At 41.6% G+C, this 16,986-nt stretch overlaps 1 protein-coding gene across 1 annotated transcript; it reads left to right on the top strand.

The window, feature by feature from the left end:
* Positions 1-838: 838 nt before the first annotated feature.
* pde6gb (phosphodiesterase 6G, cGMP-specific, rod, gamma, paralog b) lies at positions 839-5,793 on the top strand. Its single transcript, XM_029699031.1, has 4 exons — positions 839-954; positions 2,672-2,905; positions 3,017-3,057; positions 3,177-5,793. Exons 2-4 carry the CDS (start codon positions 2,760-2,762, stop codon positions 3,251-3,253), a joined length of 264 nt encoding a protein of 87 aa, XP_029554891.1. The 5' UTR covers positions 839-954; positions 2,672-2,759; the 3' UTR covers positions 3,254-5,793.
* The last annotated feature ends 11,193 nt before the right edge of the window (positions 5,794-16,986 follow it).

Raw genomic sequence — 16,986 nt, 5'->3', positions numbered from 1 at the left:
CGGGTGGGTTTACCCAATGTAATTAACTAATCAGAAAAACAGAATCCAGACACTATAATCCACAACTACAGTCAGAGTAATTGTTTTTCTGAGTGGAGTGGGGGGGGGGGCTACATCCGAGAGCAGATGGAGTGTCTGGAGTGAGGTACGAGTGAGTAATCTCAGCTCTGAACGCAATGGTGAGTAGTGCACCGTGAAGACACTCGCCGTAAAGGATTAGCCTATTTTGTGCATCGAGTAATAGATAGGTCAATCTGAGATACTGTTAAGGGATTGGGGGTTTGTTGACACCCTGGGCCAGGGCATCCCAGAGAACCAGGCCCAGCAGATGGATGGAGAGAATGTTGCATAACTGGTGGGAGGGCTGCTCAGTAGGGCTAGGACTGGAAGGTTCCCAGTATATGGAGAATCTTCATTACCATCCAAGTCAATATTGTATTAGTGACATAGTTCATCATCTTTCGTGACAGTCTTATCATTAAAACCGAGTAACTGATTTGGTTCTGGGTGCCACGATTACACCGTTCCTCCAATTGATTCATTCATTCTCTGCATTTAGTTTTAATGATTTGGAAGGCTGTGGATAAACAACAATTGAAGACCACTTTGGAAAACATGCTAGAATACAATCAACACTAAATGCATTCAAGTTATTGCTGTCTTTGTGCTCCAACTCCCTCCATCCATCTTCCCTCACCCCCTCTCTTCTGCTCCCCACACCTTCACGAGTGTCCCCCACCCCCTGAGCCCCACCTCAGGCCACAGCAGCGATGACAGCAGGTCAGGGATGGGAGGCGGGACAATCCTAATCTGCAGAGGTGAATATAAGAGGTCCCGTCAGCCCCACCTGGCCTTCATAGCAAATCTAGCATAGACCCACACACACATCTACTAGAGAGAGCTGTGCTCAGAGCATACGTCCACTCGTCTGGCTAGCCTTCACCCAAGAACCCGGTGAGTAGCAATAATTTCCAGTTATTCACATTAACTTTGTTGTCTTAGGTCTCTCTTTATGTCGTGTTGTGGTGTCTCTCTTGTCGTGATGTGTGTTTTGTCCTATATTGTTATTTTTAATCCCAGCCCCCATCCCTGCAGGAGGCCTTTTGCCTTTTGGTAGGCCGTCATTGTAAATAAGAATTTGTTCTTAACTGACTTGCCTAGTTAAATAAAGGTTAAATAAGATACAAAAATAATAGTTATAGATATGTAATATTTCAGAAACAATTGTCTAACTTGCAAGGGTAGCCGCTGAGTACACCCATCCATTCAGAAACCTACTCCATGATGACAGACACTTGATGGATTTTGTTACTGTACTGTTCAACATTTTTGTAGAAAAGAGAAGTGGGAAAGAGTAAAAAATGTGCAGAATATTCTATTTGAATTATTGAAGACCTTGTCCTGTGCTGAGAAAGTTTTGCGTGGTGGGTAGGAGAAACAAACCGATTTGCATTAAGTACCTACACCAGGTGTAGGGTCTTAATATGATCACCCTGTTGTTGCAGTTCCTGCACAGCAGCTAATTCCAACTTGTAGTGTATTCAAGGTTTAAAAATACTTCTTACATTTGTAATTTCCACATTAACATTTCAGACTTGATTTGCCCTAACTAAAAATGTAACCCTACAAAATGTTCCATTAATTATAATCCACACTATAATTATTATTTTCCTGCTGTGAGAAACTGGTTAAATTAAGATCCTACAGTATATCTGTAGTTTGCAAGCTATGAATATGGCCCAATGTGTTTTCCGGATAATTGGTGCTCATCTGGTTCAAGGATGGATATTACAATTAGACAGAAAGTTCTTGATGTTGGAAATGTGTTTTAGACAGAACAACAATATGACATTGTTTTGTGTATTTATTTTCAGAGAGGTCTGTATAATGCTAGTTACCCAATTGTGGAAAGCAAATTAGGCTGATGTTTTATTTTCATATTTCATTGTTTTAGGTTTCAATTATCAATGAGCCATTGGACATGAATTTTGATATTGCTTCAACATAGTTAAATTGGTTCCAATATGAAACATTGTAGGTCATGAGCCATGTTGTGAGTTTTTGGAATGTCATTGTAAGAGAGGATAAGATTGAGCAGCACTTCAGACAGTCTGCCTGCTCAGCATATTCTTTATGTTGTCCTTGTACCAATGAGATTAGCCCAAGTGTGGCTGGCTTGAAACGAGGAGGGTGGAGATGGTGGGGAGGGGGGTGCTTATTAACTTGAGCTGGGGATTACATGATGAAATTGGGTCATCATTTTGCGTCACTCGACAAGGTAGCCTATCCGAGATAGACATTCAATTACAAGGGCAATATGCATTTCAAACGTAATCCTACTAATATCAGATCAGTAAGGGGATTAGGCATTAGGTTGAGCCCTCAGACAAGGTTGTTCAGTAAATTAAGTTCCTTATAAAACGTGTAATAATGTAGGTATCAAAGCAGATAGCTTTGGTGTTCAATATGCTCTGTGTTATTGGGGATCGTCTTGCCAGTAGCTATCTCCTTTCTTATTTTCTTTCTTCTAATTTCTTCCATTCTAAGCTTCAAATGTTCAATACTGAAGAACAAGCCTTTATTGTCATGAAAATGTGAGCACTAGATCGTGTACTGTAGTTTTGATGGAAGGATCAAAATTGGATAAAATCTGTTTCCCTCATTTCCCCAGTTGAGGAGATTTCATCAAGACGACAACACTTCAGAGAGGGATTGAACACATAACCACCTGCACAAAAAAAAACAGCTAACTACTAACCATGAATCTCGAGGTCCCCAAGTTGGAGATCAAGTCTGCCACCCGTGTCACCGGGGGCCCTGCCACACCACGCAAGGGACCCCCTAAATTCAAGCAGAGACAGACTCGCCAGTTCAAGAGCAAGCCCCCCAAGAAGGGAATCCAGGGGTAAGGCCACATTCATTGGGTTTTCTTAGTTTCAAACAGGCATTCGACAAGTGCACAATGACATTTTCATGAGCTCTGATTATAAATGAATTAACTCTGTCTCCTTTACAGCTTTGGTGATGATATCCCTGGAATGGAGGGTTTAGGCACTGGTAAGTTCATTACAACTGTTTGTCTACTCTACTTGTGCCTTCCCTAAAAACTGTAGAAAACCATACTGGGTTTGCTTGGTCTACTGACTGTTAATAAACATAATATGTTTCCTCTGCAGACATCACAGTCATCTGCCCCTGGGAGGCCTTCAACCACCTGGAGCTTAGCGAGCTGGCCAAATATGGTATCATCTAAATCTTTCAGACCTCCACCATCCATCCCACAATCCTCTACTTCCACCTCCATCTACTTACAACCAAATATTGTGGATACATGAAGATAGTCCACTCAAGCAGTTTACTATTGTAAAAAATATTCAATGTTCCCGTCTGTGGAAGTGGGTGTTCCCTCTCTTTCGTGAGCATGCTTTCCCACGTGAGCTCACAGTTCCTCCATAATAACTGGCATGCACACACGAGAAATGAAACAGCTGGCTCTGGTCTAGTTATTGTCCCTGAGCTAGAGAGATGTCACTCTGGGGCAGGGTTGGGGCAATAACTAGACCAGAGTGTCCCCACCCCAATCAGCAAAAAATGAAGGTGGGATGTGTCGCTTTCTCTACCGTCTCTGTTCAAACCATCCATCTGCCCCCAGCCCTCTCACTGTGTTTGACTGGAACTATCAAAACATATACCAAAGTGAAGAACCCCCCCCCCAAAAAAGGAAAGCGGTACAGAAAATAACCGTCTCCATCTTTAACTGGTTTCTTCTTTTGTTTCTGCAGCTGCCAAAGTTCACATACAACATGTCTGCTCATGATTAGGACTCTGTTCTGGTATCTCTGTCTATCTTTATCAGGTTTTCAGCGATATTCTATCTAGCATTAACCAGCAGCCATTTTCCTTTTCTCTCCACCCCTATCTCCAAGCGCTTCTCTTCTTCTATCCTCTTTTTTGCTCCTCTTCTTCATGGAACACAACAAACAATTTACGAAAAGCAATGCAGCCTCAAAAGTTGAGTAAACAAACAAGTGACATACCCGTGAAATGGGTGGGTTCTCATTTCACGTGCCTCGGCACTTCTTTTATCATCATAGATGAAATCTGTCATCGATGCCGAATATCACACATATAAAATCTGATTCCGGTAGAGATGAGACAGTTGCTTGTCATGGCTGAGCATAATCTGTAGTCTGTCACTGGTACAATGTGGATGAAACAACATCATCCTCCTCCCCCTTTCCTCTCCCTCAGGATCACCAATCCTTCACTGGTACACACACGACTTTTAACAGAACAAGGATTCTATCATTCTATCGTCCCGTTTAACTCTGGCATTCTTATTTTCCACATTTTGTATAACAAAGAAGAATTTGTGACTATCTTTATTATGTAACGTATATTTTAACTAAGTATTCTCAGGGATATAAACTTGTTTTATGGCTTTGGAAAAAAACACCTTGTCATTGGCAGTTTTGGCTCTTGCTGTCTTTACTTTTACCACAAGCAGCATGATAGACATTGAATGGCGATGAATGAATGTGTAACATTACTACAACAGATGCAGATTCCCCCACAAACCTCAGAGGTCAAACTTGATTTGAAATGTGATTCTCACCTGATAATCTACCATACTAGGTCACTGTGATTGGGTAGTAGTAGTGATGTCATTATGTAATCTTGTTTAGGTCACCTTCCCCAATGCTCATGTTGACGTCTCTTTGTTACTTTATTTAGCTGGGCATGTCATCTCTATTTCATGAATTTTCTCTATAATTCATTCATTCCATCCATAATTTCATCTCATTCCACAATTGTCATGCTTACCATCATTTTGTTTGCTTGTGTTTCACTGTAGTCTCATATTTGTATCGTATTTCTTGAGATCAATGTACACTTATGTATACTTTGTGGCCAGTCACATTTTAATAGCCTATATAAGGTATAGATGTATTTATTTTATTTTTGCATGTTCACTGTCTTTTACTTTGTCCATCGCATGTTGGCATTGTGTCTTGTGTGTATTGTGGGTGTTGCACACTTATTTTATCATTATGTCATCTTTTCATTATGTCTGTTTTATTTTGTACTTGTCCATTTGTAGTTTGTGTTGTGTAATCATGTAAAGACCATCTTTCCTCATCCTTATCTCTCTATCATCTCATCCATCATTCGTAGTGTTCTCACCAAAAAGCCTAGTGTTTCATCATCATTGTAGTTGATCATTTCATTTCATCTCTAGATAGAACATTGACCTCCACATTCCTTGGACCAGTCTGCACTGATACTGGCCTACAGAGTGTACATTCTTAGTTCTATGCTAAATTATGTCACTGATTTGCAATATGTTATACCGGTTGAAGATTACCTTTTTAAAATGCCCTTAACTTATACTGTTCCTAGGCCGTCATTGAAAATAAGAATTTGTTCTGACTTGCCTAGTTAAATAAAGGTAAAATAAAATAAATAAAAAAATGTATCTTACCATTTTTCATTCTTCTCCTTTTCTGGTAAATGAGTTGAAGGCCATGGATAGCCTACAACAGCTAGTTTGTGTTGGAATCCTCACCCTGACAGTGAAAAGTTACTTGAGGGGTTTGTAGTCTTGCAGGATGGATGTCCACGTTGTCTCAGTTTCTTGTGAATGTAAAATTAGTAGCAGTGAATGAATGGTAAGAAATAAGGGATGAGGAAGATGGATGCTTCAGCTGCCAACATAGGCTACTCATGTCATCAGAGCTCTGTCCTTTGTACAGAATCAAATCAAAATAAAGCTAAAAACAAAAGGAAAATAAATATTTTGGTTGGTTTCTTTTTTAAGGTCTATCAAAATATAGCATATATATATATGATATTACAATATCTCAAATAAAGAGGATACATTCCTAGTTGGCATAGTAGTATCAATAAAAAAAGTGTATTAGCATTTCCCGCCACTGGCACAGGTTTAGAGCAGTTCATGACACACGTCCACATAGATTGGCTTTCCAGACTACTGTTCCAGAAAATACAGTGCCTTCAGAAAGTATTCAGACCCTCAACTTTTTCCACATTTTGTTATGTTACAGCCTTATTCGAAAATTGATAAAATTGTTTTTCCCCTTCATAAATCTACACGCAATACCCCATAATGACAAAGCAAAAATGGAAATATCACATTTACATAAGTATTTAGACCCTTTACTCAGTACTTTGTTGAAGCACCTTCGGGAGCGATTACAGCATAAATTCTTCTTGGGTATGACGCTACAAGCTTGGCTCAACTGTATTTGGGCAGTTTCTCCTATTCTTCTCTGCAGATCCTCTCAAGCTATGTCAGGTTGGATGGGGAGTGTCTCTGCACAGATATTGTCAGGTCTCTCCAGAGAAGTTTGATTGGGTTCAAGTTCGGGCTCTGGCTACGCCACTCAAGGACATTCAGAGACTGGTCCCGAAGCCATTCCTTGGCTGTGTGCTTAGGGTCGTTGTGCTGTTGTAAGGTGAACCTTTGCGGCAGTCTCAGGTCCTAAGCGCTCTGGAGCAGGTTTTCATCAAGGATCTCTCTGTACTTTGCTCAGTTCATCTTTGCCTCGATCCTGACTAGTCTCCCAGTCCCTGCCACTGAAAAACATTCCCACAGTATGATGCTGCCACCACCATGCTACACCGCTGGGATGGTGCCAGGTATCCTCCAGACATGACGCTTGGCAATCAGGCCAAAGAGTTGAATATTGGTTTCATCAGACCAGAGAATCATGTTTAAGGTTGTCATGCGCATTTTACAGAGAAGTGGCTTCCGTCTGGCCACTCTACCATAAAGGCCTGATTAGTGGAGTGCTGCAGAGATAGTTGTCCTTCTGGAAGGTTATCCCATGTCAATGGGTCCAGCGTCGTCTGGGTTAGGGGAGGGTTTGGCCGGCCAGGAAGTCCTTGTCCCAACGCGCTCTAGCAACTCCTGTGGCGGGCTGGGAGCATGCACACTGACACATGTAACCGATGTGAAATGGCTAGTTAGTTAGCGGTGGTGTGCGCTAATAGCGTTTCAATCGGGTGACGTCACTCGCTCTGAGACCTGAAGTAGTTGTTCCCCTTGCTCTGCAAGGGCCGTGGCTTTTGTGGCGCGATGGGTAACGATGCTTCGTGGGGTGTCAGTTGTTGATGTGTGCAGAGGGTCCCTGGGGCGAGGAGAGGGACGGAAGCTATACTGTTAGATTGATGCTGTTGACCCAAATCACTGGTTGCTGCGGAAAAGGACGAGGTCAAAAGGGGGGTGAGTGTAACCGATGTGAAATGGCTAGTTAGTTAGCGGTGGTGCGCGCTAATAGCGTTTCAATTGGGTGACGTCACTCGCTCTGAGACCTGAAGTAGTTGTTCCCCTTGCCCTGCAAGGGCCATGGCTTTTGTGGCGTGATGGGTAACAATGCTTTGTGGGTGTCAGTTGTTGATGTGTGCAGAGGGTCCCTGGTTCGAGCCCAGGTAGGGGCGAGGAGAGGGACGGAAGCTAGACTGTTACACACAGTCGCCGGGTGTACAGTGTTTCCCATCCGACACATTGGTGTGGCTGGCTTCCAGGTTAAGTGAGCACTGTGTCAAGAAGCAGTGCAGATTGGCGGGTTGTTTTCTGGAGGACGCAGGTCCCCTTACTTTCGCCTTTCCTGAGTCTGTACGGGAGTTGCAGAGATGGGACAAGACTGTAACTACCAATTGGGTATCACGAAATTGGGGGTAAGAAACAAAAAAATGAATGATAGAGGCCAATGTGTTCTTGGGGACCTTCAATGCTGCAGAATTTGTTTGGTACCCTTCCCCAGATCTGTGCCTCGACACAATCCTGTCTCGGAGCTCTATGGACAATTCCTTTCACCTCATGGCTTGGATTTTGCTCTGACATGCACTGTCAAATGTGGGACCTTATGTAGACAGGTGTGTGCCTTTCCAAATCATGTCCAATCAATTGACTTTACCACAGGTGGACTCCAACCTTTTGATAACCATGTAAATCTCTCTTGGACAAAGTGACTTTTATCAATATATTCGGCTCTATTTATTCTCACATTCAAAAATGCTAATTAGCATCAATGTAGACATCATGCAAAACTACAAATCCCTGCAAGCTCCTGCACTTTCTTTCTTTCTGACACCTTTCCTAACAGGTATTGTGTCAATTTAAAACTTGCACAAGACACATAGTCACATTAACAGCTAATTAGCGTTTCATTTTTGGAAGGCAAATAAAGATGAATATATTGCTAAAAGTCACATTGTCTGAGAGAGATTTACACGGTTATCAAAACATCACGCCAGGGAAAGCCTGCATGAAACACAGCCCTTATTTCAGAGAAGGAATGGAAGGAAAAAGAGATGCAGAGGAGGTCTAAGAGAGAGAGAGAGAGAGGGAGGAAGAGGATGAGCTTGAATCGGTTAAAAATGGCGGGGAAAAGGGAGATAGTTTGTTAAATTAAAATGGTAGAAAGTGTAAGCTTAGTGAGCTGTAAGCCAGATTGAAGACAGGAAGAGATATGGAAGTGAGTGAGGGCGAATTATCAGAGGTGGTAGGTGTGGTGAAGTTCTCAGAGCACGAGGCTTGCACCGAGGGTCAGAATATAAATTATTCTGTGACGGTAGGGTTGACATTTTGGGGAAAAGTGGAACCTTTGCCTTTTGGCTGATCCATTTGTGGTTTCAGGGTGGGTGAAAACAGAGTTGAGTGCTGTGGAATCGGTGGAGGTAACCAGAAGTGGTCTTGTGATAATTGTTTGTGTTTCTGCTGGTCAGAGGGAGCAGGCGTTCCGGGTCAAACAAATGGGGACAAGAGATGTGAATCGTTTGCTCTCAAGAAGAGGGTGCCATTGAAAGGAGTGATTACGAGGGTAGCGGTAAATATGAAAGTTGATCAACTGAAGGGGAAGATTTCTGGTGTTTGGGATGCTTGTCGTTTGGTGCGATGCAGACAGGGTGGCGTAATTGGTAAAACAGAAGAGTTGTCTGTTCTTTTGAGTTTTGATGTTGAGTCTTTGCCCGACAAAGTGATGTTAATAGCACACCTGACTACCTCATCCCCATATTATTACTTACCCTCTTGCTCTTTTGCACCCCAGTATCTCTACTTGCACATCATCATCTGCACATATATCACTCCAGTATTAATGCTAAATTGTAATTATTTCCGCCTCTATGGCTTATTTATTGCCTACCTCCCTACACTTTTACATTTGCACACACTGTACATAGATATTTCTATTTTTCTTTTATTTGTGTTATTGACTGTACGTTTGTTTATGTGTAACTCTGTGTTGGGTTTTTTGTGGCACTGCTATGCTTTATCTTGGCCAGGTCGCAGTTGTAAATGAGAACTTGTTCTCAACTGGCCTACCTGGTTAAATAAAGGTGAGATATATATTTTTTTAAGCGTTAGGATATATAAGTTATCCTGTACAAGCTTTTGTGCGGAATACCTTACGTTGTTACAGGTGTCAAGCTTATGGGCATGTGGCAGCAGTGTGTAGGAGGGAGGTTCCTGGGTGTGAGAAGTGTGCAGAAGAGCATGAGACAAAGGAATGTGTATCATTTGGGAAATAAGTGATATGAGTTAATTGTAGGGGTGCCCATTTGTATTTGGGTCCAGCAACATTCAGGAAGTTATGAACAATTTGAAACATTACATTTCATAACACTTTACCCAATACATTTAGTGTGTTCCCTCAGGCCACTCCACTATCACATATTTACAATACAACATCCATGTGTACGTGTGTGTAGAGTGCTTGTCTTAACATGTGTCTGTGCCTGTATGTCTCTTCACTGTCCCTTCTGTTCCATAAGGTGTATTTTTATCTGTTTTTTTAAATCTGAGTCTACCGCTTGCATCAGTTACCTGATGTGGAATAGAGTTCCATGTAGCCATGGCTCTATGTAGTACTGTGCACCTTCCATAGTCTGCTCTTGACTTGGGGATTGTGAAGATACCGTTGGTGGATTGTCTTGTGGGCAGGGTAGGTTACTTTCTAAATGTAATCCGTTACAGTTACTAGTTACCTGTCCAAAAATGTTATCAGTTACGTAACTTTTCGATTACTCAAAATCAGTAATGTAACTTTTGGATTACCAAAATCAGTAACGTAATCAAATTACTTTCAGTTACTTTTAGATTACTTTCCGCTTAAGAGGCATTAGAAGAATACAAAAATGTATGTTACCAATTGAACGACATCTATTGCAGGATAAATAATGTTAAAGTTTACATGGCCATGTATGGATGTTACATTTTACTTTAGGCTTCTTCTAACCCATCGCTTTCTACTACATAATACGATTAAATTATATATTTACATTAAAAAAACAAAGTCAATCAGAATCCCAGTCATTCCAATACATTTTATACCCTGTAACGGCTGTCTGTTGAAGTAGACCAAGGTGCAGCGGAGTTAATGTTCATCTTTGAATTTTAATAAACGTAAGAACACTATACACACAAAACAAGAAACCCGACAGCCAAACAGTCCTGTCAGGTACTAAACAGAAACAATCCTCCACAAAACCCAAAGGAAAAACAGGCTCCTTATGTGTGACTCCCAATCAGCAACAACGAACTACAGCTTTGCCTGATTGGGAGCCACACACACACACGGCCCAAAACAAAGAAATACAAAAACATAGAAAAATTACCATAGAACGCCCACCCAATGTAACACCCTGGCCTAACCAAAATAAAGAACAAAAACCCCTCTCTATGGCCAGGGCGTTACATACCCCTTGATCTTCAAGAATAGGACTTGGAAATATTGATTTACCTGAGCATAACCCCAAAACTAGCCATCCCTACTCTGTTGTTTATGATTTTGTTGTCATGGAGGACTGATTGGGCTCATTGACTCGAGTTGAAATATAAATGTTGCGGTCATGGAATGAAATGCTTTGACCACTACTGAAAAGTGCAATTTACATGTGAGAAATGAATGCCATATGCTGCTTTTGCTATAGGCCTATTGTTTACCTTTTTGTTGGTGACACTTTAATGATATGCAACTGTTTAAAGGGCAAATCCACAGATGAAATAATAACAAAACGGTCGCCCCGCCTCTGTTTTGGTAAAAAGCTGATGGATGGGCCTGGAGAAATGTAACCACTCTCAGATGAATAGACAGAGCTATGGATGCTAAGGACTGACCATCCATGATATTTAAATTATTGTTTTAACCATGCTTTGAGGCTATACATTTACACTGTTTACAAACATTGTAGAAAAACAAGCTTATATTTTGGGTTCTCATGGAGTGTGACAGTTGAACTAAACTGAACTAAGTTGAACTAAGCTCTTCAAGAATCAATGTATATATATATATATATATATATATATATACATTGATTCTTGAAGAATATAATTTATAAATGCCTCATGAGCTTAGTTCAACTTAGTTCAGTTTAGTTGAACTGTCACAGAGGGTAGTGAAGTCTGCACAACGCATCATCGGGTGCAAACTACCTGCCCTCCAGGACACCTACACCACCCGATGTCACAGGAAGGCCAAAAAGACCATCAAGGGCAACATATCCCAGTCCACGTGATCGAAGCAATCTTGAAGTGTGGAATCCAATTGGTCGGACCAGCGTTGAACAGACCTGAGGGCGGGAGCTTCCTGTTTTAGTTTCTGTCTATAGGCTGGGAGCAACAAAATGGAGTCGTGGTCAGCTTTTCCAAAGGGAGGGCGGGGGAGAGCCTTATATGCGTCGCGGAAGTTAGAATAACAGTGGTCTAGGGTTTTGCCCGCCCTGGTAGCACAACCGATATGCTGATAGAATTTGGGGAGCCTTGTTTTCAGATTAGCCTTGTTAAAATCCCCGGCTACAATAAATGCAGCCTCAGGATATGTGGTTTCCAGTTTACATAGAGTCCAATGAAGTTCTTTCAGGGCCGTCGATGTGTCTGCTTGGGGGGGATATACACGGCTGTGATTATAATCGAAGAGAATTCTCTTGGTAGATAATGCGGTCGGCATTTGATAGTGAGGAATTCTAAGTCAGGTGAACAAAATGACTTGAGTTCCTGTATGTTGTTATGATCACACCACGTCTCGTTAATCATAAGGCATACACCCCCACCCTTCTTCTTACCAGAGAGATGCTTGTTTCTGTCGGCACGATGCGTGAAGAAACCAGGTGGCTGTACCGACTCAGATAGCGTGTCTCGAGTGAGCCATGTTTCCGTGAAACAAAGAACGTTACAATCTCGGATGTCTCTCTGGAATGCTACCCTTGCTCGTATTTCGTCTACCTTGTTGTCAAGAGACTGGACATTGGCGAGTAGTATGCTCGGGAGCGGTGCACAATGTGCCCGTCTACGGAGCCTAACCAGAAGACCGCTCCGTCTGCCCCTTTTTCTGCGGCGCTGTTGTTTTGGCTCGCCGGCTGGGATTCGATCCATTGTCCTGGGTGGTGGGCCAAACAGAGGATCCGCTTCGGAAAAGTCGTATTTCTGGTCATAATGTTGGTGAGTTGACGTTGCTCTTATATCCAATAGTTCCTCCCGACTGTATGTAGTAAAACCTAAGATTACCTGGGGTAACAATGTAAGAAATAACACATAAAAAAGCAAAATACTGCATAGTTTCCTAGGAACGCGAAGCGAGGCGGCCATCTTTGTCGGCGCCTCAGGTGTGTTTTGGGTCATTGTCCTGTTGAAAAACAAATGATAGTCCCACTAAGCGCAAACCAGATGGGATGGTAGCAAACCAGATGGGATGGTATATGGATGCAGAATGCTGTGGTCTCCATGCTGGTTAAGTGTGCCTTGAATTCTAAATAAATCACAGACAGTGTCATCAGCAAAGGAACCCCACGCTATCTCACCTCCTCCTCCATGCTTCACAGTGGGAACCACACATGCGGAGATCCCTACTCTGCGCCTCTCAAAGACACGGCGGTTGCAACCAAACATCTCAAATTTGGACTCATCAGACCAAAGGATAGATTTCATCTGGTCTAATGTCCATTGCTCATGTTTATTGGCCCAAGCAAGTCTCTTCTTATTATTGGTGTCCTTTAGTAGTGGTTTCTTCGCTGGAATTCGACCATGAAGGCCTGATTCAAGCAGTCTCCTCTGAACAGTTGATGTTGAGATGTGTCTTACTTGAATTCTGTGAAGCATTTATTTGGGCTGCAATCTGAGGTGCAGTTAACTCTAATGAACTTATCCTCTGCAGCAGAGGTAACTCTGGGTCTTCCCATCCTGTGGCGGTCCTCGTGAGTGCCAGTTTCATCATAGCGCTTGATGGTTTTTGCGACTGCGCTTGAAGAAATTTTCAGTCAAAAGTTATTGAAATGTTCCTGATTAATTGACCTTCATGTCTTAAAGTAATGATGGACTGTCGTTTCTCTTTCCTTATTTGAGCTGTTCTTGCCATAATATGGACTTGGTCTTTTACTAAATAGGGCTATCTTCTGTATACCACCCCTACCTTGTCACAACACAACTGATTGGCTCAAATGCATTAAGGAGGAAAGAAATTCCACAAATGAACTTTTAACAAGGTACACCTGTTAATTTAAATGCAGCTGGTAGAGAGAATGCCCAGAGTGTGCAAAGCTGTCATCAAGGCAAAGGGTGGCTGCTTTGAAGAATCTTAAATATAAAATATATTTTAATTTGTTTAACCCTTTTTTGGTTACTACAGGATTCCATATGTGTTATTTCATAGTTTTGATCTCTTCACTATTATTCTACAATGTAGAAAATAGTCAAAATAAAGAAAAACCCTGGAATGAGTAGGTGTGTCCAAACTGTTGACTGGTACTGTACTTTACTGTATTTTTTTATTTTAATTCAAAAATGGATATACCAACTACAGATTGTGCATTTAAGTCTATCAAAATTGTGCGAGTCTGAGCATGTGTCCATTAGGCTTATGGATTTATATTTTTTATCAGCATGAATTAGAGTGAGCAATAAAAGCCCCACTTTTATTCCATAGGCTGTGATCAGCACTATGCAGCTATTGGTAGAGCGCATTTTTCACTGGCTGTCCTTTGGTTTAAAAAACAATGATTGATAGGCAGCTTAAACTTCTAGAATTCAACCATTATTGGGTTCAAACACACATTTAGATTTGTGAACAGCCATCCACAACAACCACAATCTGTAAGGCACAAAAAGCTAAACGAGAGAGCAGCAGTATCGCAGTAGAATACACTGCTGTCATGTTTACCTCCAAGCGTTTATTCAAGTTGGATAATATTTAGATGCCGACAGCAGTCGCACCATTTAAAAAAAATTGAACCTTTATTTAACTAGGCAAGTAAGTTAAGAACAAATTCTTATTTACAATGACGGCCTACCAGGGAACAGTGCATTAACTGCCTTGTTCAGGGGCAGAACGACAGATTATTACTTTGTCAATTTGGGGATTCAAACCAGCTACCTTTCAGTTATTGGCCCAACGCTCTAACCACTAGACTACCTGCCTCTGACCATTGGAAGACATAGCTTGGACTGTAGCCTACAGAAGCCTATTCCTGCTCTTTACCCGCGATCCATCAAACACATTTGGTGTGTCATCATAGTGGTCTCTGACTTGTGGTCAGACTCGCTCGGGTGGAACAAATTTACATTTGTGTTGATTTGAATGTCATTGAGAAAAACAGAGAAGTGTCAAAGATTTTTTTTCGCCAACATCCTTTCTAAATTTAAAAGTAATCCTTTAAGTAAGATCTAGTTTTTCAAAAGTATCTGTAATCTGATTACAATATTTTTGCTGATAATGTAACGGATTACAGTTAGCGTTTTTTGTAATCCCTTACATTACTCCCCAACACTGCTTGTGGGGTATGCGTGGGTGTCCGAGTCGTGTGCTAGCAGTTTAAACAGACACCTCGGTGCATTCAGAATGTCAACACATCTTACAAAAACAAGTAGTGATGAAGTCAATCTCTCTTCCACTTTGAGCCAAACTTCCCATGGGGCTGGGGGATTAATAATGTCTGGTGCGAGAGAGGCAGGTTGAGGTTTCCAGGGTTAGAGTTGTGAAGAAGTTGTCATATGCTGAGGCAGTGAAGAAAGTAGAGGAAGATGGGTTAAGGTGGAGGGATCCTGAGAGGATTCGTGTGAGTAGTAGATAAGCCAACAAGTGATATATGCTTCAATAAAATAGCATTTTTAGCATTTATAGCAATGGTTATCAACTGTTCTGCAGGGATGGAACGTAAATCGCAGAAAATTGAGTTTGTGGTGGAAGCTGCAGAGAAGTATTTGGGTATACGAGACTTGACGTCAGAAGAGTTACAGGGTGTGTTGAGTGGTGGTGTCCCATCCTTTCAGGCTTTAAGCCTGAGGTAGGACTAGATAGATTTAAATAGTGGAGTAGGGTGGTGGGTTTTTCATGAGTGTAGGGTTAGATGACAGGGTATTTGTTGATTTATAAAAAAATAACAAATTTGACTCCAGTCTAGTAGGTGGCCGTAATGCAACATTTATTGGATGCCAACTGCCGTTAAACCTCATCAAAGAAAAGTATTGCCAGAGTGTAGTTTTTATTTTTATTTCACCTTTATTTAACCAGGTAGGCCTGTTGAGAACAAGTTATCATTTACAACTGCGACCTGGCCAAGATAAAGCAAAGCAGTGCGATAAAAACAACAACACAAAGCTACACATAAACAAATGTACAGTCAATAACACAATAGAAAAATCTATGTAGTGTGTGCAAATGTAGAAGAGTAAGAGGATAAATAACAATATGGGGATGAGGTAGTTGGGTGTGCTATTTACCGATTGGCTGTGTACAGGTACAGTGATTGGTAAGCTGCTCTGACAGCTGATGCTTAAAGTTAGAAAGGGAGATGTAGGACTCCAGCTTCAGTGATTTTTGCAATTCGTTCCAGTCATTGGCAGCAAAGAACTGGAAGGAAAGGCGGCCAAAGGAAGTGTTGGCTTTGGGGATGACCCGTGAAATATACCTGCTGGAGCGCTTGCTACAGGTGGGTGTTGCTAGGGTGACCAGTGAGCTGAGATAAGGCGGGGCTTTACCGAGCAAACACTTATAGATGACCTGGAGCCAGTGGGTTTGGCGACGAATATGTAGTGAGGGCCAGCCAACGAGAGCATACAGGTCTCAGTGGTGGGTAGTATATGGGGCTTTGGTAACAAAACGGATGGCACTGTGATAGATTACATCCAGTTTGCTGAGTAGAGTGTTGGAGGCTATTTTGTAAATTTCATCGCCGAAGTCAAGGATCGGTAGGATAGTCAGTTTTACGAAGGTATGTTTGGCAGCATGAGTGAAGGAGGCTTTGTTGCGAAATAGGAAGCCGATTCTAGATTTAATTTTGGATTGGAGATGCTTAATGTGCATCTGGAAGGAGAGTTTACAGTCTAAGCAGACACCTAGGTATTTGTAGTTGTCCACATCTTCTAAGTCAGAAGCGTCCAGAGTAGTGATGCTAGTCGGGCGGGCGGGTGCGGGAGACAATCGGTTGAAGAGCATGCATTTAGTTTTACTAGCATTTAAAAGCAGTTGGAGGGCTAATTTACAGTACTTCTGACTATATTGAGTTGGTATCAGTCGATGTCCATTTTTTTCATGAATATACAGTACCTTGTAATGTGTCCAGGCAGTGTCCTGTGTAACACCGTTCTTTTCTTTGGGAGCTGCAATCGGTCATTTTTTTTATAGAAAAATGTGCAATTTGACAGAAGTCACATCGATTTACGTGTTTATCAAAAACGATGTATTGCAACACCCCAAGAAAATAACATTTACACAGTAGGGAGAATTTGGAATAAGTGGGACACATTTCCCATTTCTGTCTTCTGTAACCTCTTTCGACATCTATCCAACATATTAGCCCAACCAACACATGATACATTTCAGAAATCCTCAAGATGTTTCCTAATAACACACAAAAAACAAATGTTGATATCATATTCACAGGAGGCATGACACAACCAATTGTGTACATTGAGTTAAATATTTTCAGTTCTTATTTGGTAGACTGGGACTGCAGGTTAGACAATCTGGG

The sequence above is a fragment of the Salmo trutta genome, chromosome 18 (genome assembly GCF_901001165.1).
Source record: "Salmo trutta chromosome 18, fSalTru1.1, whole genome shotgun sequence".
Taxonomy (NCBI): Eukaryota; Metazoa; Chordata; class Actinopteri; order Salmoniformes; family Salmonidae; genus Salmo; species Salmo trutta.
This window is presented reverse-complemented; position numbering and strand designations above follow the sequence as displayed.

Coding starts and splice junctions, on each gene's coding strand:
- pde6gb (XM_029699031.1), top strand. CDS start 2,760: ATGAATCTCGAGGTCCCCAAGTTGGAGATCAAGTCTGCCACCCGTGTC. Junction 2,906..3,016: donor CCCAAGAAGGGAATCCAGGG/GTAAGGCCACAT, acceptor TCTCCTTTACAG/CTTTGGTGATGATATCCCTG. Junction 3,058..3,176: donor AATGGAGGGTTTAGGCACTG/GTAAGTTCATTA, acceptor TTTCCTCTGCAG/ACATCACAGTCATCTGCCCC.